The sequence below is a fragment of the Culicoides brevitarsis genome, chromosome 3 (assembly GCF_036172545.1).
Source record: "Culicoides brevitarsis isolate CSIRO-B50_1 chromosome 3, AGI_CSIRO_Cbre_v1, whole genome shotgun sequence".
Classification (NCBI taxonomy): domain Eukaryota; kingdom Metazoa; phylum Arthropoda; class Insecta; order Diptera; family Ceratopogonidae; genus Culicoides; species Culicoides brevitarsis.
The window spans coordinates 34794358-34814805 of record NC_087087.1 but is presented as its reverse complement, the minus strand read 5'-3'; the positions used below and the strand labels follow the sequence as shown (position 1 = coordinate 34814805).

At 33.4% G+C, this 20448-nt stretch overlaps 6 protein-coding genes across 7 annotated transcripts; 3 read left to right on the top strand and 3 right to left on the bottom strand.

Annotated features, from left to right (window-relative positions):
* The first annotated feature begins 351 nt into the window (after nucleotides 1–351).
* On the top strand, nucleotides 352–1356 carry LOC134833087 (probable nuclear transport factor 2). Its single transcript, XM_063847271.1, has 4 exons — nucleotides 352–575; nucleotides 680–751; nucleotides 818–916; nucleotides 991–1356. The coding sequence occupies exons 1-4, from the start codon at nucleotides 468–470 to the stop codon at nucleotides 1102–1104; spliced, it is 393 nt and encodes a 130-aa protein (XP_063703341.1). The 5' UTR covers nucleotides 352–467; the 3' UTR covers nucleotides 1105–1356.
* A 935-nt stretch (nucleotides 1357–2291) lies between these two features.
* Nucleotides 2292–9609, bottom strand: LOC134835813 (splicing factor 3B subunit 1). The gene is given in 8 exon segments (XM_063850783.1): nucleotides 2292–2821; nucleotides 2824–5220; nucleotides 6754–7186; nucleotides 7802–7975; nucleotides 8032–8111; nucleotides 8920–9046; nucleotides 9102–9367; nucleotides 9569–9609. Coding segments are annotated over 8 exon segments (3960 nt in total). The 5' UTR covers nucleotides 9597–9609; the 3' UTR covers nucleotides 2292–2366.
* Nucleotides 6189–6735, top strand: LOC134835814 (U-reduvitoxin-Pr10a-like). 2 transcript variants are annotated; one of them, XM_063850785.1, is made up of 2 exons: nucleotides 6189–6427; nucleotides 6503–6735. In XM_063850785.1, exons 1-2 carry the CDS (start codon nucleotides 6233–6235, stop codon nucleotides 6683–6685), a joined length of 378 nt encoding a protein of 125 aa, XP_063706855.1. In that variant the 5' UTR covers nucleotides 6189–6232; the 3' UTR covers nucleotides 6686–6735. The 2 variants fall into 2 exon arrangements, with proteins under 2 accessions (XP_063706855.1, XP_063706854.1); XM_063850784.1 differs by having other exon boundaries at nucleotides 6491–6735.
* A 122-nt stretch (nucleotides 9610–9731) lies between the features above and the next one.
* On the top strand, nucleotides 9732–11667 carry LOC134834059 (uncharacterized). The gene is made up of 5 exons (XM_063848586.1): nucleotides 9732–9807; nucleotides 9868–10183; nucleotides 10325–10774; nucleotides 10839–11061; nucleotides 11118–11667. The coding sequence occupies exons 2-5, from the start codon at nucleotides 9951–9953 to the stop codon at nucleotides 11253–11255; spliced, it is 1044 nt and encodes a 347-aa protein (XP_063704656.1). The 5' UTR covers nucleotides 9732–9807; nucleotides 9868–9950; the 3' UTR covers nucleotides 11256–11667.
* Nucleotides 11668–13398: 1731 nt separating this feature from the next.
* Nucleotides 13399–15324, bottom strand: LOC134834556 (zinc finger protein pita-like). The gene has a single exon (XM_063849276.1). It carries the CDS (start codon nucleotides 15280–15282, stop codon nucleotides 13420–13422), a length of 1863 nt encoding a protein of 620 aa, XP_063705346.1. The 5' UTR covers nucleotides 15283–15324; the 3' UTR covers nucleotides 13399–13419.
* A 1886-nt stretch (nucleotides 15325–17210) lies between these two features.
* LOC134833936 (mitotic spindle assembly checkpoint protein MAD1) lies at nucleotides 17211–20154 on the bottom strand. Its single transcript, XM_063848444.1, has 2 exons — nucleotides 18715–20154; nucleotides 17211–18130 (listed from the first exon to the last, which is right to left on the bottom strand). Exons 1-2 carry the CDS (start codon nucleotides 20060–20062, stop codon nucleotides 17274–17276), a joined length of 2205 nt encoding a protein of 734 aa, XP_063704514.1. The 5' UTR covers nucleotides 20063–20154; the 3' UTR covers nucleotides 17211–17273.
* Nucleotides 20155–20448: the final 294 nt, after the last annotated feature.

Sequence of the window (20448 nt, the reverse complement as noted above, 5' to 3'; positions counted from 1 at the left end):
AATTAAATAATTGAAATAAAATATTTTAAAATAAAAAAAAAAAATAAAATTAAAAAATTTGAAAATGTATGAAAATTTTGAATTTCAAACAGAATTATTTTTTTTATTTATTTATTTCTTTCATAAATTATTTTTTTTTTTCATAAAATGGAATTTTTTAAAAATGAATTAAAATTTCTACATTTTTTTATCGTTTTAAAAAATTTAACGGGAGGAAATCTAAATTTTTTTGATTAAAAAATATTAAAATTTTAAAAATTTCTTATCCGCTCACCCCCGAAATTTTCAACTTCATAAGCGGATGACGCCCTTTGACATTTAAAATTTTTGACACTTCACGTTTGACACTTTTTTGACATTTGCCATTTACTGTTTATTTCAACACCGCTTGGGATCCGACGAATTTTCGGTCAAATTGAGCTGTTATTACTCCTTTTCCGGCGCCATATCAACAAAAATCTCGTAAAATGACTCTGAATCCGCAATACGAAGATGTCGGAAAGTCCTTTGTGACAACATATTACGGAATGTTTGACGATCCCAATCAACGCAGTCAACTCGTAAATCTATACAATGTGAGTACAGTGCGATTTTTCCCTTTTTTTGCTCGAAATTTTCACCAAAAAATGACTTTTGCTCGAACACTTTGCTTCAACATTGAATTTTTCCCTCATTTCAGGCCGAATTGAGCTTTATGACGTTCGAGGGAATGCAATTGCAAGGCGCCCCTAAAATTATGGAGAAATTACAGGTAAATATCTAGAAAATTCTTTCACTCCCCCAAACGAATTCCGAACCTTTTTTCTCTCACTTTCAGAGCTTAACATTTCAAAAAATCAATAGAATCATCACAGCAGTCGACTCTCAACCAATGTTCGATGGCGGCGTCTTGATTAACGTTTTAGGCAGATTACAAGTGAGTAATAAAACGATGACTTCATCGCCCCCGCTTATTTTCAAATAATGACGAAATCGAATTTTTTTTTTTAGTCGGATGACGATCCTCCACACGCTTTCAATCAAATCTTCGTTCTCAAGCCATTGGGCGGATCCTTTTTCTTAGCTCATGATATCTTCCGTCTCAACATCCATGATACTGCATAAAAAAGGAGATGAAGAAGAAAAAGTCGCTGCCGCAAATTACAACAACAACAACAACTAACTTAATAAATTATAAGAATTTTAAGAGAGTCGTCATAAAAGTTTAATTGTTACATTTTCGGTTTAATGACAACATCAAGGAGCTTCAATTGCCGTTATTACCTATTTTCTTAAAAAAAACTCTTTAAATAATAACATTACTCATTAAAGATGATTTAGCTTGTTAACTGATCGAATGGTAATAAAAGAATTTTATCAGAAAAAAAAATGTTTTTATTTTATTTAATTTTTTTCTTTTTGAAGAAATTTATTTAATTTTTGCTAAATTTTGACCATCTATTAAAATTTAAATTTTTTCTTAAATTTATTTTTTTTAGAAAATAATAAATTTTCATGAAAAAAATTATTTCTTCAAAAAAAATTCAAAAACTAGGTTATATATTTTTTCACATTTTAAAATTTGAAATGAAAAATATTTAATTAATTTTTTTTTCAATTTTCAAAAAATTTTTTTTTTCAAAAAAAATTATATTATTTATTTATTCGATAAATTTACATCTTTCTAAATAAAATAAGATTTCAGTGAAAATTTTCTGAAAATTAAATTTTTAGGTAAGTTTTTCAATTTTTTTTTAAATTGATTCAATTCAAAAAAATAAATTTTCACGAAAAAAAAATTATTCTAAAAAAATTAAAAAATTTTCATAAGTAATTTTTTTAAACAAAAATAATATCTAATTTTGTTTTTTTTTTTTTGATTCAAAAAAAAAAAATTACAAAAAATTTTTATTTGAAATTAGAATAAGCTCACTTTAAAAAAAATAAATTTTTGTCAATTTTTACAAAAGTAAACATTTTTCATTTTTTTTAAATTTTTAATGCAAAGGGATGCAAAGTAAGAATTTTTGTTAAATAAAAAATTAATTTTTTTCTCAAACAATAAATTCATTTTTTCAAAAAAAAAAAAATAAAATAAATAAATAAATAAAAAAAAAAAATAAATAAAAATGAATTTCAGCAAAAATCTGTTCGAAATAAAATTTTTCAAATTTTTAAAGGATATTTTAAATATTTATATAAAATTTAAAAAAAAATTTAGAAAGTGATAAATTTTCACAAAAAAAAATACTTCCTTAATATTTAGTTTGAAAATCTTTAAAAAATTAAAAATCGAATTTTTTGATATTTTATTTCTCTTTATTGTGTCATACAGATAATCAATAGTTAAAAGGAGGATTAAAAGTGCTTTTCTACGAATAAACCGTCTACAAGTGATAGTCCAATTCATATCGAATGTATGCATTTTTGGGATCATTTTGTATCCTCGGGTATCCCGCAATAAGTGCGTCTTGTGCCCCAATGTAAAGCGAATTATAAATTTTCCAATAAACATCTCGTACCTTCCGCGCCGGATGGAAAAGTCCTTGGAGTGTGTATTGAAGAATTTTAATGGGTCCCAATGCGACACGCAATCCCTCGACCGCATCCATGAACGCTTGCACCAAATGCGGCGACGTCTCAAAAATATTGGGCCAAACGTAATTCAATAAATGCACGAGAGCATCTTCGCATCCGAAACCATAAACGCCCAATGCCATATGTTTAATGGCTGCACATGCCGTTTGTCTGTGCACCAAATCGCGATCCATCAAAGCATCTTCGAGCAACGGACAAACGGAGTAAATGTAATCTTTACCCATTTCGCCGATGTATTCGAAGAAAAAGATAAGGATTTGAGAACGCCATTCTGTACGTTGAGTTCGGGCACGCGATATTCGTTCATGAGAGCCGGCAAAACGGTGAATGGGCGACACGTTTCCGCAACAATGGCAATAGCAACCGTTGTACAAACACGATTTTGTCTCTCTTGCACTTTTAGGTTGTTCAAAAGTGTGGCGAGAACATCGTGAGGTCCAATAGCTTTGGCGATGTAACCAAAAGTGTTGACTGTCGCACGTCGAATGGCTTTTTTATGTGCCTTAAGTAACTCGAGCAACTCGAAACAGATCCGCATCCATTCCCGAGCCGAGACATATTCGGGTCCTCGATCTGCGATACGCCCAACGAGATCAATACAATTTTCCTGCACCTTCTCATGACGATTTTTCAAGATTGGCGTGAGACGCGGAAGCAAATCCTTGATGGGCGGTGTCATTTTTGTCATTCCAATGACATTGACGATCGCTTTAAGTGCTCCCAAGATAGATCCAAGTACTTCGGGATATTCTTCGCCGAGATATTCGTACAGCACGACACCCAAATGTCCCATGAGCTTCTCTTCTTGACACGTTTTCATCACGACTGCGATACGAGAGATCAAATCGGCAGCTTGTTGTCGTACTTTTGCCGATTTGTTGTTCAAACGCCACAAAATTGTACCGCAAATTTGGGGTAAATATGGTTTCACACGTTTACTCAGTTGATTTACGATCGTTCCAAAGCCATTTAACATGACGACATCTTCTGTCGTTTGTTCTTGGAACGCATACAGGATTCCGTCGATTAATTGTTCCTCCAAACGTGAGTCGATGTCGTCAGCGCCCAAGTTGCCCATGATTTTTTCGATAGTTTCCATCACCATTTTACGATACTGCTCATTTTCGTCCTTCAAGTCGTCAACAACGCGCGTTATAATCTCCGAAGCACCGACTTTGTTGGCAATTTCGACTGTTGTATCGACGAGTTGTCGATAATTACGACGATCCAATGCCATACGATGATTCCAGAAAAATTTGAAAAAGTGTGGTAAGATTTCTTCTTTGATATATTGGGCTTCGACACCGTCTGTAGCGCAACATTGCTTCACAACTTTCAATACGATCTTTTTCATTTCCTCATCGGGCGACTGAAACTCTCGAATTAGAATCAACATTACTTCTCGCGTGTAATAATTCGCGTATTCGGCATCCATTAAGGGAATTAAATAACCAATTGCCTTGAGAAAGGCGGCAAGACCTTTACCGCGATGAGTTCGAATACCTTTCCACAAAGGTTTAAGCACAGAATCGAAACTTTCGATACCGTAAGGAGTTGCAGCTTCAGCCAATGCTGCTAATGCCAAAGCTGTGATCGTACGAACTTTTTGTTGGTCATCAACGAGCCCGTGTTCAATAATTTCTACGAGCGATTTCAAGTGCGGCAAAATTGCGCAACCCATTAAAATGGCGATTTGTTGTACGATTTTGATGCCAGTGTGTCGAGCTTGCCACGATTTTTTACTTTTGCAAACAGCTTTCAAGAAAGGTAACAACGACGGGATTCCCAAAGCTGATGCGACAACAGCAAAAGCTCGTGCCGTTGTGTTTCGCACATATTCGTCAATGTTGTCGATATCGGGTCTCATTGTCGAAATCATCGTAGCTAATCCAGCTGCTTTTGCCAAATTCGAGATAATTTCTCGACCTTCGACACGAGCGTAATAATCCTCGTCAATCAGCAAGGGTTCAATAACGACGAGAATTTTATGCACATATGGACGCACCAAATCATCCAATTTGTACAAAATTCGATCGATAACTTTCACCAACAAATGTCTTTCTTGATCCTCCAACGTTGGACTCATCAATAACGGCAAAATTTGATTGAATAGCGGGCCAGCTCCGAATTCACGTGCTTTATCCGTTATTTGACGCAATGCTGCTTTTCGCATCGGAGGTGTTCCATTCTTGATTTTCAACAGCAATTTCATGATTTTTCGCTCGCGTTGCTCTTCGGGACTCAAACTCTCTTCGTCGACATCGACAAGTAATTTGTCGAAATATTGCGCATCTTCGGGTTTCATGAAGGGCAAATTTCCCTTGGGTTGGTTGTCAGCGAATTTTGCAACTTGTTCCGTTTCTTTTTGCATGAAGAAACCGACGGGAGTCCCGGCGATTGGAGTTGGCGTGGCGAGAAGTTTTCGACCTGGCGTACGAAGAGGGATGTAACCCGCAGGCGGAGGGAGAATTTTGTAACCTGGCGGGAACATGGCTTCTAATTCTTCATCGGAAAAGGGGCGATTTCGTTCATCGATTTCTTTTTCCCAACGATATGCTTGAAGTTGTTCGGGTGTCATTGAAGCCAAATGTCCCGGAGTTGGCGTTGCCATAACCATCGCTTTGTGACCAACAGGAGTTGTACCTGAAAAAAAAAGATGAAAAATTAGTTAAAATTTTGATTTTCGTTTGAAAAGTTTGAATTAATGAAAAAAAATTAAAAAAATTTTAAAAAATTTCATGGAAAAATTTTTTTTCAAATTTCATGAAAAAAAAAATTTAAATTTCATGAAAAAAAAATTGTTTATAAAATTTCATGTAAAAAATTTTTTTAAAAAATTCAAATTTCATGAAAAAAAAAAATTTTTTTTAAATTTCATGAAAAAAAAATTGTTTTAAAAATGTCATGTAAAAAAATTTTGTGAAAAAAAAATTGTTTTAAAAATTTCATGTAAAAATATTTTTTAAAAATTTCATGAAAAAAAATTTTTTAAAAAATTTCATAAAAAAATTTTTTAAAAATTTCATAAAAAAAAAATTGTTTTAAAAATTTCATGTAAAAAAATTTTTTAAAATTTCATGAAAAAATTTCATGAAAAAATTTTTTTTAAGAGTTTCATAAAAAAAATTCATATAAAAATTTAAAAAATTTTCACAAAAAAAATTCGTAAAAATTAAAAAAATTTTCATAAAATAATTTTAAAATTTTCGACCAATTTCATATGAAAAACGAAAGAAAAATTCATTTAAGTTGAAATAGAAAAAAGTAAATAAAATTATGAAACTTTTCATCCTTGACATTGCATTTCCGGATCAAAGTCAAATGATGACCGGAAAATGCGATGCAAATATAAACAAATAATGCGAAACCGGTTTTTCACATGGCTTTAGAACCAATTACAAAGTTAACGATGACTTTAATTGCCATCATTTAAAAGCGACTATCCTTTGCGTTGATGGCATGTTTCACCCCACAAACGACAAAATAGTGTTTCGCTTGTTCTACGACGATTACCTTACTAATTATCACGTTGGTCATAAAAAAAATTGTCGATGCGCGAAAACAATTCTGAGATACGATCAAATCTCGATATAAAAACCCGATAAAATGCATCAGAAATGCACATTGCACTTTAAACCGCGAACAAAGCAACAACATGTTCAAGCAAATTTCCGTTTTAGTCGTTCTCGTTGCTGTTTCTGAAGCAGCTCGAATGTCGTTGGAGGCAAAAATGCAATATTGCGCCAATAATCCGGGAATGTCGTTCCACGATGGATGCAATCATTGCACGTGCGCGGTTGGAAATTCAGGAGAATCTGTTTGTAATATGTTGCCATGTCCTGATGATATGGTAAGTTGATTTTTTGACGAAAAAAAAAAAAAAATTTTTTTTTTTTGAAAAAAATAATTTTAGAGTAATTTTCAGGGAAATTCAAACATGCCATCACAAGAAATCCCCGCAATGCCAAATTGCGTGGGTTTTGCGAATGTTCAATGGACTGACGGATGCAATATGTGCAAATGCTCCGCTGATCCAATGAGTACTGAAGCAGCTTGTACACGCAGAGGATGTGATCCAATGATGAGATCTCCATGGAGACCCCTTTAAACGTTAACTTTGTAATTTTTTTAAATAAATCAATTTTTCTTTGAACAAAATTCCGATTTTCAACTCACCTCCGGGCGTCATTAAAGGCGTTGCATGTCCCGGAGTAGCTCCCGGCGTCATACTTGGCGTCATTTGAGGCGTTGCTCCCATTCCGGAAGGCGTTGCCATACTCGGGGTCATTTCATCCCATCGCGAACGTCTTTTTGACGCTGTTCCCGGCGTTCCTGATTCAATTACTTTATCGGCTTCAATGCGATCTGTACGCGGAGTTTCTGCCCATCCGCTATTATGCCCGGGAGTTTCGCGTTCCGTTTTGGGAGTTTCATCCCAACGATTTCGGCGAGTTGATTTCTCGTGTGCGGGAGTTTCTGCGCCCCCCGCTTGTCTTCCGGGCGTTTGATGGGCCGGCGTTGGATCCCACATACGAGCTGCGGGCGTCGAAGGCGTTTCATTGCCTTTGTGATGCGGGGTTTCGTCCCAACGATGATCTGCGGGAGTTTTCTGTTGGATGAAAAAATTATTAAAAAAAATTGTATAGAAGATTTAAACTTTTTTTGATTTCATAAAACAAAATATTTAAAAAGTGAAAATAAATATTCAATTTTAAAAAGTTAAAAAAAAATTTCAAATTAAAAAATTTTTCAAATCAAAAAAATTTCCAAATAAAAAATTTTTCAAATAAAAAAAAAAATTTAAATTAAAAAAAAAACATCAAAACTAAATTGTAAGCTAATATTAATGAAAAAAAAATTCTTAAAAAAACGACCAAAAATCTAAAATTTTCTAAAACTTTACAAATTTTCACTAAAGTTTTATTAAAAAATTTAAAATTATTTAAGAAAATATTTTTTTATTTTAAATTAAAATTTCAAACTAAAAAAACTGATTTTTAAATTTTTTTTTTAAATTAATTTTTTATATAAAATTTTGTAAGAAAATATTCAATTTAAAAAATTTTTATTTTTCTTTTCAAAAAAAATAAAAATAAAAATATATCAAAAACTTAATATTTTTTGATTTAAGAAAATCAATTTCAGATTTATCTCATAAAAATTAAAAAAAAAATTAATTTAAATAAAAATCCAAAAAATTTTTATGAAAAAATAAAAATCTTACATCGCCATCCCATGTCGGAGTAGCAGCTCCAGCTGCGGATTTTTTCGCAGGAACAAAAGCATCTTCTACAGTTTGATCCCAACGACCTCGACGTTTAGGAGCTGATGAACCATTTTCCGATGCACTGATCTTCAAAGTTCCTTCTTTCGATTTTTCTTGAATTTTCTTCCGTAACTACAAAAAATTAAATTTTAATAAAAATTTCAAACTTTTTTCCAAAAAAATCTTACTTCAGCTTCTTCTCCTTTGAGTCGCTGCTCTCGCATGATCTCCGTGTAACTTCTGGAGCCAACATCGGGAGTTTTGCCACCTGTAACGAGTTGTCAAAGAACAAAAGCATTAAAATCTCGCAGAAATAAGGATTTTTACAAAGTCAGGAGTGATCGAAGAAATTTTTTTCTACAAAAATTCTATCGAATAAACTTCGATCACTCACACACGGTAGAGAAAGGGTCAAAATTTTTGTGATTTGATACGCGCGATCACGAGTCTAACTCTGAAAAAAGACAAGAAATCGTATCAAATGTCAAAAATTTTGTAAAATTTATACGTACGTGCTGCCTCAACTCTCTGATGCCCCCAGAAAAATAAGACATTTTTCACACGGTGTCATGAAAAATGCTCATTTCAAAGAGTTTTTGGGTTTTATTTTGGGAACTCTGCCTAAAACAAAAGCTGTTTAACATTAATAACGTTCTTGAAATTGGACTCATACGCATTCATAACACAAAACGAGTGCGATTGTTTGATTGTTTTTTTGAAAAAATATTTTTTTTTTGGCGGAAATCAATCAATCACACTCAATACTTTTTCTTATTTACAGCGGGCTGACTTTTTGGGCTCCTTCTCGTGTGTACGATTTAATTTGGCAATCAATAACCTGTAGTAAGTTGTATCATATTAATACATTTTCTGTAAGTTTTTCGTGTTTTTGCCTCAAAATAAGTTAAAAATGACATTCATCCATCTTTCGTTCATGCAACTTTCACACCTTTTTTGTAGCTTGTTCTTTTTTCGTTTCTTTCAGAGTTTTATGAGGAAAATTTGCCTAACATTAACACTAAATTTTAAAAACTAAAACGTAATTTCACGGAAAAACATGAAAAATCGACACCTACCGTCAGCAAAGGGATCAATTCTCTCAGGCGAGATGATTTGCAAGCGTCTCCGTTGACGATATTCATCTTCTTTTTCAGCAATTGTCAGGCGACGACGTCCCGCGAATGGATCATATTCCTTATCGGTCTAAAAATGAACAATTTTTAACAATAATTTTTATAAAAAACGAAAAAAATCTTACCTGAGCGACATCATTTAACAAAGCAGCAGGCGCATTAACACTCCGTTTGCCTTGCAACGGAATTCCTTCGTCTTCCTCATCGTCTTCTTCTTCATTTGGGGCGATGGAAGTGACATATCCCTCATATTTGCTGTTTGTATTTGTCGATTCATACAATTCACTGTCAAAATATCCAGATTCGAGCAATCCGACGCCTTTGTCACTTTCGGCTTGCTTGTCTAATTGTTTCTTTTTCTCCTGGATGTCACGGATTTGTGACTCGATATCTGCGGAAGAGAGATAAAAATGGTAAACGTTTGGCTACAACAACAAAAAGTTTGTTTGGGAAAGCTTTTTTTGTGAAAACGAACATTTTTCTCAAGAAATTAAAACTTTTAAATTCTTCACTGAGTTCAAAAGTTTCGTTTTCACACATTTTTGAACTTCAAAAAGGCTTATTTAAGGATAAAATTTAATAAAATCCCTACCTTCGTGCGTAAATTTACGATCCCCCATCTTTTTTCTTGAATTAGCGTCACGGCAAGTCGTGCCCAATACAAAATTACAAATTTTTTGACAGATTTTCAATTGTGAAATGGGATGAGCTCGTGTGTCAATTGTTCATTGGGTAGATTTTCATCAACTGAATTAGAAAATCGCGATTTTTGATAGCTGACGATAGTTGTAGCAATTTTGGGAAATCTTAGCAAATTTGGGATATCCATCAGTGAGACGAATGACTTTGATATTTAAAATAATTTTAAACAATCAAAAAACTCTCCTGCAGCGCTGAAATTTTCTCAAAATAAAGCAGTAACAGCGTCAATAGTCAATCGTTTCGAGCGCTAATCGCATGAGATATGCTCCAGAATGCGGGATAAACTGACAGTCGGTCTGTACATCTTCATTTACGTGTTTTCGGGCAACTTTTTCCTGATTTCGCGCACCACAACACTCCTGAGACTCGATCCTCGCACAAATGGCATCATTTCGCACGACGCGTACGTCGCTTCGATGTCTTCCGACACACAGATGCACGACGAAATGTTCCAAATTATCTGCACGGGTCGCCTGCAGCACCAAAAAGTCGTCAATGGATCGATGTAAGTCCTTTTTTCGTGTGAATCATTCGACAAATTTCGATGATTAGCTAATCACTGTAATTATAAATAGCCACAAATGTGGTTTTTTGTGTGTTTGTGGTTGTCGAATGTGATAAGATTTTAATTTTTTGTTCTTCGTAGTTACAACTTGCACGACGCGGGCATCTTGAGTTACCAAACACCCCCCGATGAGACCAGCAGTATCGATTCGGAAGTCCTCGATTGCGGAAAACCCGTCAATTTTACGTATTACGACGACTTGATTGGCGTTGCACAACGTTTTACGCATCCCATTGTGCCGGAGCCCGAAGTATCGTACATCTTCTTTAACACGAAAAAAGACACAAAGTCCTTTGACATTGATGCGCTCGAGAGGCGTCTGAAGAAGGCAAAACGCGAAAAACCCAAATCCGTTCAGCTCTACAACAAAATTGGAAACTTTTGGCGCATCAAGGGCGACGTGCGACAGTCAATCGAGTGTTTTAGGCGCGCACTTGCCGTGAGTCCCACGAATGCGGAGGTACTATTGAACTTGGCAAGGGTCCTCTTTAACTTGCAATTTCTCGATGATGCCATTTATCTTACAAGACGGTGAGTTTTTTTTCCCGAAATTTCATTAAAAGTCGTTAAAATCACAAAATTAATGAAAATTCAGATCTTTGGAGGTACAACCGCCAGATAAGTCGCCATGGAAGCAATATCTGACGCTGGGCGAGATTTTCAAGGCGTACGGGCACTTTCAAGAGAGTCAGACACACTTGAGGACCGCACTTGAACTCATGCCGGATCACATGGGCATCAAACAAGCTTTGCTCGACGTCGAAAATATTCCATCGTCAACGTTGCATGCTTACACGATTCTCATCATACTGTTTTTGGTAACGAAAAATCACAAAAAATTGAGTAAATTCCATTTTAAAACTTTTTTTTTCAGGCATTGGGTGTTTTGCTGCTCGTTGTGTCATCCACAGAGTCTAGTCAATTGTCAGAAGTTTCCGACAAACGACATCTAAATCGGATGTTCTTTCGACAGCACAAAGTTATTCGGAACATAAAGTGTCGCAACAAGTAAGATATCGAAGTCTCGAGACGAGCGCAAGCCAAATAAAATTGAAAAAAAAATTAGCTTACATCCTTTTCACTTTAACAAAATTTATGGGACACACGCAAAAATCTATTTAAAAAAAAAAGAAATATTTAAAAATTATTCAATGTGTAGTAGAGTAAAAAAAAGAAAGATACATACATTAAATGTAGAAACCATAAAAACCACAAATTAATTCAATTCAATTTTTTTTTAAATTTAAAAAAAAATTTTTCTTAAAAAATATTTTTTAAAAAAATATGTTGCGCTCATTCATTTTGCCTTCTTCTTATTTATGTACAAATTGTGATATTTTATTATTTAATAATTTTTTTTATTAAAGTTGTTTGATTTATTTTAAATTAAAATTTAAAACTCACCAAAATGTCAAAGTGAATTCAAGAAAAAAAAAATTAATTATTAAAAAAAACTTAAAACAAGTCAAAAAGAGAAATAAATAAAAAAAAAAAACAGTTCGCTTCAAAGTTTCATGAGATGAAATAAATGAAAAAAATTTAGGCGAAATAAATGTTTCCAAAAATTAAAAAATAATTTTTTTAATTAAAAAAAATCTTCATGGCTTCAATTAAATAAAGTATAATATGACTCAGCGCACAATGTTAGCGAAAAAAATGTATCAAAAAAAATTTCTGCCAAAATCCTCTTATTATCAGGGCTCATGTACCGATTTTTGAAAATTGGGCTATATTACCGTTCTCCAGCTCAAATTGAAGGTTTAAACATTAGAAACAACTTTTGTTTTGGACTTTTTCTAAATTTTGCGTTTTCGATGTACAGGAGCCATTTAAAGATGTTAGCAAAAAAAATTGATGAAAAAAAAATTTAAGTCAAAATCCTCTTATTATGAGGGCTCACATACCGATTTTTCAAAATTTTTTCAACTTTTGTAGATCACGGTTCTCCAGCTCAAATTGAATGTTTTGATGTTAGAAACAACTTTTGTTTTGGACTTTTTCTAAATTTTGCGTTTTCGATGTACAGGAGCCATTTAAAGATGTTAGCAAAAAAAATTGATGAAAAAAAATTTAAGTCAAAATCCTCTTATTATGAGGGCTCACATACCGATTTTTCAAAATTAGATCAGTCTCTGAAGGTTTTGATAGAAACAACGGACTTTCTCTAAATTTTGCGTCTACAGGAGCCATTTAAAGATGTTGCAAAAAAAAAAGGTTTTGATGTTAGAAACAACTTTTGTTTTGGACTTTTTCTAAATTTTGCGTTTTCGATGTACAGGAGCCATTTAAAGATGTTAGCAAAAAAAATTGATGAAAAAAAATTTAAGTCAAAATCCTCTTATTATGAGGGCTCACATACCGATTTTTCAAAATTAGTAACAACTAGATCACGGTTCTCCGTCTCAAAATGAAGGTTTTGAAGGATGTTAGAAACAACTTTTGTTTTGGACTTTTTCTAAATTTTGCGTTTTCGATGTACAGGAGCCATTTAAAGATGTTAGCGAAAAAAATTGATTAAAAAAAATTTAAGTCAAAATCCTCTTATTATGAGGGCTCACATACCGATTTTTCAAAATTAAGCTAGATCACGGTTCTCCGTCTCAAAATGAAGGTTTTGATGTTAGAAACAACTTTTGTTTTGGACTTTTTCTAAATTTTGCGTTTTCGATGTACAGGAGCCATTTAAAGATGTTAGCAAAAAAAATTGATGAAAAAAAATTTAAGTCAAAATCCTCTTATTATGAGGGCTCACATACCGATTTTTCAAAATTTTTTCAACTTTTGTAGATCACGGTTCTCCAGCTCAAATTGAAGGTTTTGGCATTAGAAACAACTTTTGTTTTGGACTTTTTCTTAATTTTGCGTTTTCGATGTACAGGAGCCATTTAAAGATGTTAACGAAAAAAATGTGATCAAAAAAAAAAAATTCAAAAAATCTCATGTTTTAACTCATGTTAGCGAAAAAAATTGACGAAAAAAAAATTTAAGTCAAAATCCTCTTATTATGAGGGCTCACATGATTTTTCAAAATTTTTTCAACTTTTGTAGATCAAAAAAATTCAAAAAATCTCATGTTTTAACTCACGATTCTCAAATATAATAAAAGACGAATCATATTAAAATAAATTAATTTATCAAAAAATTGATTAAAATTACGTTCAAATTAAAAATTAATGCTATTTGGATTTCTTCTTAATAGTCACCCCTTTTGGGACTTTGAAACAACTTTCATCATCGATTTTCGCTTTTTTAACTTTTGGTTCGTCGTCATCTTCCGCTTTTGTCTCGACAATATACACATTTTCCTCCGTTAACGAATGATTTTCCTTAAAATGCTTTTCCAGCAGTTCCTCCGACAGAAAAGCACAGCTACAAGTGTTACAAGAATAATGGGTCGAAGCAAGGGCATGTTCCTCAATGTGCAAATCGACATCTTCCATCTTGTCGAATTTGAGTTTGCATAAGGGACAAATTAAATTTTGCGTTGTATGTTCCGCACTGTGCGCTATAAAAGCCTCGTGATCCGTAAAAACATCCGAACATTCCGTGCAATTGTAGATTTTTTTCGGAACCGATGTATTTCCGAGAGATTTGTGTGCGGATCGAACGTGACGCGAAAGATGATGCGATAAAATGAAGGTTTTGGGGCAATATTTGCAGGCGTATCGTCGTTTTCCGGTGTGTTTGGGCAAATGTTGTTGCAATTTGGATGCCGTGTGGAAACTTTCGTTGCAAATTTCGCAAACGTGCGGTTTTTGGGAGGGATCGTGAACGGGCATGTGTCGTTCGAGGCCTTGTTTGAAGGCGAATGATTTGTCGCAAAGTTTACAGGGGAACGGGCGAGGCTTGTTATGCACGAATTCAACGTGTTTCTGCAAATCGGCATCTGTGACAAATTTTTCGGGGCATTTTTTACACACAAAAGTCAAATGTTCCTCGTGTTGCAATAAATGTCTCTTCAAAATACCACTTCGGGCGAAGGATCGATCACAAACGACACAAACATGTTGTCTCTCGGAGGCATGCGTTTGCAAGTGTTTCACAAGATCATTTTTCGACAAATATTTATTTTGACATTTTTCGCAAGTGAATTTGCGTTCTTTGAAATGCGTTTCCAAATGCAGTTCGAGTTGTTGTTTAATCATGTAGGTTTTTGAACAAAAATCACACGAAAAAATGGCTTTTTCGTTCGAACCTTCGATCCCTTCGAGAATTTCAACTTCAAAATTTCCATTGTCGGTCATGACAAATTTTTTGAATTCAATCACAGGCTTCGATGTGGTTTGTTCGTAACATTTATTCAGCAAGAAAGGCTGTTCAACCAACTTTTCGGACTCATCTTGGGTTAATTCGAGTATCTCGATTTGCTCTTCGGAGGTTTGAACTTCAATGGGAGATCCTTCGACGACATTTTCAATTACGAGCGTCACTGGTTGAACTTTTTCAACTTTAGGTTCGACTTTTTTAACAATTTTCGTCTCTGCCGTTGGAGTTTTCTTCAGAAAATGAGTTTTTATTGTCGTTTGTGATGATTTTGGAGCTTTTTCAATTGAAATTTTCTTCAAATCCTCCGATTTTGAAACAATTTTCTTCTCAATTGTTTGTGTTTCCTTCGTTACTTGACTTTTTTTCATCGTTTCAGTTGCTTTATCGACTTTTTTGGGGATTTCTGTCATTGTACTTTGATCTGAAGTCACTTTGGAAGCTTTTTTCTCATCAGGTAAGCACTCTCGAAGTAGCTTTAAAGGCAACTCGAACACATTTCCTGTTAAATTTCCCGTAATTTGACTTTGTTTCAGCAAAATATCAGATTTTCGGCAGATTTGTTTGTACTGATGCATCACTTCCATTAGTTTTCGGCAAATATTACAGCAAAAACGGGGCATTTCATCTCCTTCAAAGATTTCAATCGAGACGCAAGACATCACTTGTACAGCTAAAGGCGTTTTTCCGGGTATTTGCAAGAAAATATCTTCAAGTTTTTTCGCATCAGGTTCAAAACAGAAGCGACACATCTTCTTTTCAGCAATATTTGCCATTTTTGTGAGATTTTTAAGTGAAATTCGATCAAAAATCGTCGATTGTCGTTATCTCAAGCAAAAAAAGTAAACAAATCTGAGGTAAAAGTCACTATGGATTTCCGCATGACATCCAGTTACTCAAGAAATAACGGTCCCATTTGAAGATAACGAAGGATTTTCGGAAAAGCTCTTGTGAAATCGATCCAAAATGTCGAATCCTGAGTCAATTACCGTTTGTGATGCTGATTACGGCAAAAATTTGATAGAATCCATCTTACGAGAGTACAACGCAGGTCGAAATTTCGATTTGATCCTCAAGACAGGTGCTGAAGGACTCAATTTCTCCTGCCATCAAGTTGTTCTCGCCATGGCAAGCGACTTTTTGCGTGATTGTATCTCGACTTTGACGCCAGGAACGTGTCCCGTACTCATTTTGCCCGATATCAAGTCAAATGTGATGGGTTATTTGTTGCTCTATGTCTATTGTGGCGAAGTTGAAGTACCCTCGGAACTGTATTTGGACTTTTTGGATGCTTGTACGTTGTTGCAATTAAAGGGACCTTTCAATTATGACACGCAAAATATCATGGATTTGTCAAATTTCGACGAGGAAGTTGTTTCGATGATCCTGGATATGATGGATGACAATCACGTAATGGAAATGGTAAATGTCGAAGGACCTTTGGAGGATTTTTCGTTCTTTGAACAGATCCCTGATGAACATTTGGATGCGGAAAATACGAATCAGAGTGAAATTGAACCTCAAAAACCCGAAAATGAAGTCAAAATGGAGCAAAATGAAAGTCCAAAGTTGAAAATTAAGAAGAAATCGATCGCTACAAAGGCAAAAGGTAAAGGAAAAATGTCAATTCCTCTCCAAATTACTCCAAAACAAGCTGATGAACTCAAATCGAAACTCCATGACATACTGAAAACATGTTACAATCGCCTTGGATTCCGCTACAAACGTGAAGAAGACCGAAACAATCTCTTGATGGAAGGAAATAAGCTGATTCAAGGACTTCATCGTTGTTACTTTTGCGAAAAGGAGGTCAAAATATCATACGGACGTGCTCGAAATACTGTCGGACATCCGATAAAGTTCAAACAATGGATTTCGATTACCATAACAGATCATCTTCAAACCCATGTTCAAGATTAATTGATTAAATTCGTGAATTATTAAGAAAAATTTCCTGTTTTTATTACAATTTTCTTTTTTTTTTTCATTTTAATAATTTAACTTTTTTTTTCTCTCAAAAAAGTAAAAAAGCTTAAATTTTTTCAAAAAATTTCATTAGAAAAGCAACAAGAACCAATTAAAAAAAATAATAATAATTGAAAAAAGATTCAAAAAATTTATTAAAAAATTTTATAAAAAAAAAATTGATTTGATATCGACCAATTTTCATAATTTTTTTTTTTTTTGAAGAAGGATCATTTTTAAAAAAAATTATATTTTAATGATTTTTGAGTATTTTTTATTTTTTTTTAAATTTTATTTTTGAAAATTTTTTTCCAAAAAAATTTTAGAAATTTTTTAATATATTTTTTTAATTGTGAAAATTAAATTAATTTATTAATACATTTTTTGGATTTTTTTTTTCAATTATTTTTTTTATTTTTTTTTCTTTTCTAAATTTATTTCATTTATTATTTTCATTTTTTTTTATTAATTATGAAAATTGAATGATTTTTTTTAATGAAATTTTTTTAATTTATTTTTTTTTTTAATTGGGAAAATTAAATTAATTTTTTTTAAATTAAATTAAATTTTTTAAAAATTTTTAAAATTATTTTATTTATTTATTTTTTAAATTAATTAAAAAGTTTTTCTTAATTATTTTAATGAATGAAATTTTTAGAAAATTTTTTCAATTACCTTACCTTAACATTACCTTAACATCTTCAAACCCATGTTCAAACTTAATTGATTAAATTCGTGAATTATTAAGAGATATTTCAATTTTTTATTACAATTTTCAATTTTTTTCCTAAAACGAAATTTTTTACATGCACATCGTTGTGCGATTAAACAACTCTAAAGTGAGTGTACTCAAAAAAGCGGGCATCGAGCTGTGCATGGCGAGCGTCGATTGAATTAGATCCGACAAACTTTCATAATAATCGGATTCAAGCAAGTCTAAAGATCCCTCGGGGCTCAAACGAACATTCAAAAAATCCTCAGGAGCATCCGCGTACATCGATGAGATACGATAAAGTCCGTTTCCGACACGATCGACACGAAATCCAAACAACATGTAGACAACTTCTCGCAGTTCTTGCGACATGGATTTGTAAATTTCCTTCAAATGTTTGTTTTTGGCTTCCAAAGATTTGTTTTTCTCCGTTAGCTTGTTGATGTCCTTCAAGTTCATCGTCATCATGGATTCGTCTTGTAAGCGAGTTGTCAACTCCAAGTTGCCTTCTTCGAGTTTTTTGCACTTTTTCTTGAGACGTTCGACTTCGGCTTGTAATTTTTCGATTTCGAGCATGTGCGAACGATGCGCTTCGCTGGCAGGATTGTTGCTGAAATGCAAAATTTTACGTGACGAGGGTTGTTGGCTGGATTGTTGAGGTCCCATAACGGATGCACGTAATAAGTGATTTTCCAACTCGAGTTCGAGTTCGTCTTTGCGGCGGCGTAAACGCTCATTTTCCGTACGAATGAGATTGAGTTCTTTTTTCATGACCTCAAATTGCTCGGATATGTTGTTGGAGAAATCAGAAGGCGTCGCTTTGGCAGCTTCGAGTTCTTGTTCGAGGCGAGCACAAACGTCTTTGTAACCGGCGAGTGTTTTCTCGAGATTGTCGATGCGGAGACGAGTTTGTGAGTCGGGAGCGTTTAATGATGATGCGGAAGAAACTGAAATGAAAAAAATATTTGTTCCTTATCTTCTCATAAAAATTTAAAAATTTAAAAAAAAAAATCATTAGAAAAACAACAAAAATAAATTAAAAAGAAAAATTTTATCAAAAAATTAAAGAAAAAAAAAATTGATATCAACTTTTTAAAAATTAAATTTTCATAAGTTATGAAAGTTGAATGAATTTTTTATTAAAATTTTTTGCAATTAATTTTTTTTTAATTTTAAAAATTGAATGGATTTTTTTTATGAAATATTTGGAAATTTTTTTCAATTAAATTTTTTTTAATTATGAAAATTGAATGAATTTTTTAAATGAAATTTTTGGATTTTTTTTTAATTAATTTTTTTTTAATTATGAAAATTGAATGAATTTTTTTAATGAAATTTTTGGAAATTTTTTTTAATTAATTTTTTTTTAATTAAAAAAATTGAATGAATTTTTTTAATCAATTTTTTTTGAAAATTAAAATTTTTTTTTAATTATGAAAATTGAATGAATTTTTTTAATGAAATTTTTGAAAATTTTTTTTCATTATTTTTTTTAAAATAATAAAAAAAATAGAAAAAAAAATCAACTTACTCGTCAAATCCTTCTCGTAATTGTCCAAAAGTTGCTTGTAAGCATCCCGTTCCTTCGCTACGAGTTGCAATTTCTTCTGCAATCGCGACAAAATTGTCTGATGATGTTTCAATCCTCGTTGCAAATCCTCAATTTGTTTCTTTTGCAATTCCGCTTGTGTCTTGAGCTCGTCTTTTTCGCATTCCATCAATGCTTTTTCGGATTTTGCCGCAGCCGAGTCATTCGCAATTTGCAAGTCTTTTTGCAAGATGTCGTCAATTTTTCGTCGAAGCATTGCCGGGCCCGGATTGAAATCATTTGGAATGTAATCAGCAGCGAGTTTTTTCCATTCTTGCAATTCTTGTTCCAAAGCGTCGAATTTGACGCGAATTTGCACAAGTTCTTCTCGTTCCTTGTCGGCATTCTCGAGACGCGATTTGAGATCGTGAATTTGCTCTTCCATCAGGAGTTTGCCGCCAATTAAGTCGTAAAGTTGCTTATTTTTCGTCGTGAGACGTTCGACTTCGCGTTCCATCTCGTCAAATTTGTTCAAACGTTCTTTCGTGACTTTTGCCAAGCCTTGATATTCGCCGTAACCTGCCAACTCGTATTCCAGAGTTTTGATTTTTGATTCGGCGAGGGCGAGTTTTGTTTGTTCCTCTTCGAAAGACTTGCGGATTGCATCCATTTCTGCTTGACGTTCTTCCAGTTCGGCATTTCTCGCTTCCAAACGGGCATTTTCTGATTGCAACAGCTCCTTGTTCATCTGTTCTTCGTTCAAGGCTCGCGTAAGTTCGGAAATTTCGTTTGTATACTCGAATTCGGAAGATCTCGCTGTTTGTTGAAAATCCTCGAATTCTTGTTCCAGCGTAAAATATCGTTCATCCGCTTCCGTTTTGTACTCACTCAGTTCCGCATTCGCTTTTGTCGCTGCTTCGCGATATTTTCGTTCAGACTTTCTCAAAGCCTTTGTCATTTTCTCGAGTTCGTCAACTTTGGCGGTTTTGTGCGTCGTTTCCTTCGTCAATTGGTCAATTTTGTGCTGAAAATTGAGTTCCATTTCGCTCCGAATCCTGTTTTGTTGCTCAATTTCCTTCTTTAGCGAGATGATGCGTGATTGGGCTTCAACGAGATCCGCTTTTAGAATGCGTGTCTCCCACGAACTCATGTTAAGAGACGAATTGCTCGCATTACACGACGAAAATTCGTCATTTTTCTCGGCGCCAGCATCACTCAGCTTGCGTTTCTTTGTTGTTGCATTCTCGAATGTTGTGTTTAGGTAGTCAAAACTGAGACGTTTCGGCTTCGGGTACTTGTCTGTGAATTGTGCCTCAATTTCTCGGTCGAAATTCGACTTTATCTCGTCCATGATGGCGAGCAAACGGGTTTTTGTAACTTTCGCGTAAAGTTAAGATGAGGCTTTTGTGGTTTTTTGCCAAAATTTGGCCGGTGTTTGGTAATTTTTGGTGCGATTCTCCTGTCAAATGGCTGTCAAGTACACTGAATTGCGAGGCTCGTGACTGAATTGCGCGCGAAATCCAATAGTGACGGATGAATTTTCGAAGAATTTTCATGAAAATTCACTTTAATTTTTTTTAATAAAAATCTTTTCTAAAAAAATTAAAAAAAAAAAAATTTAAAAATTTAAAAAAAAAATTTTCAAGAAATTATTTTCATTTTTTTCATGAAAAATTTAATTTTCTCATAAAATAAATATTTTTTTATACGTAAAAATTTTTTAAAAACGAAAAATTT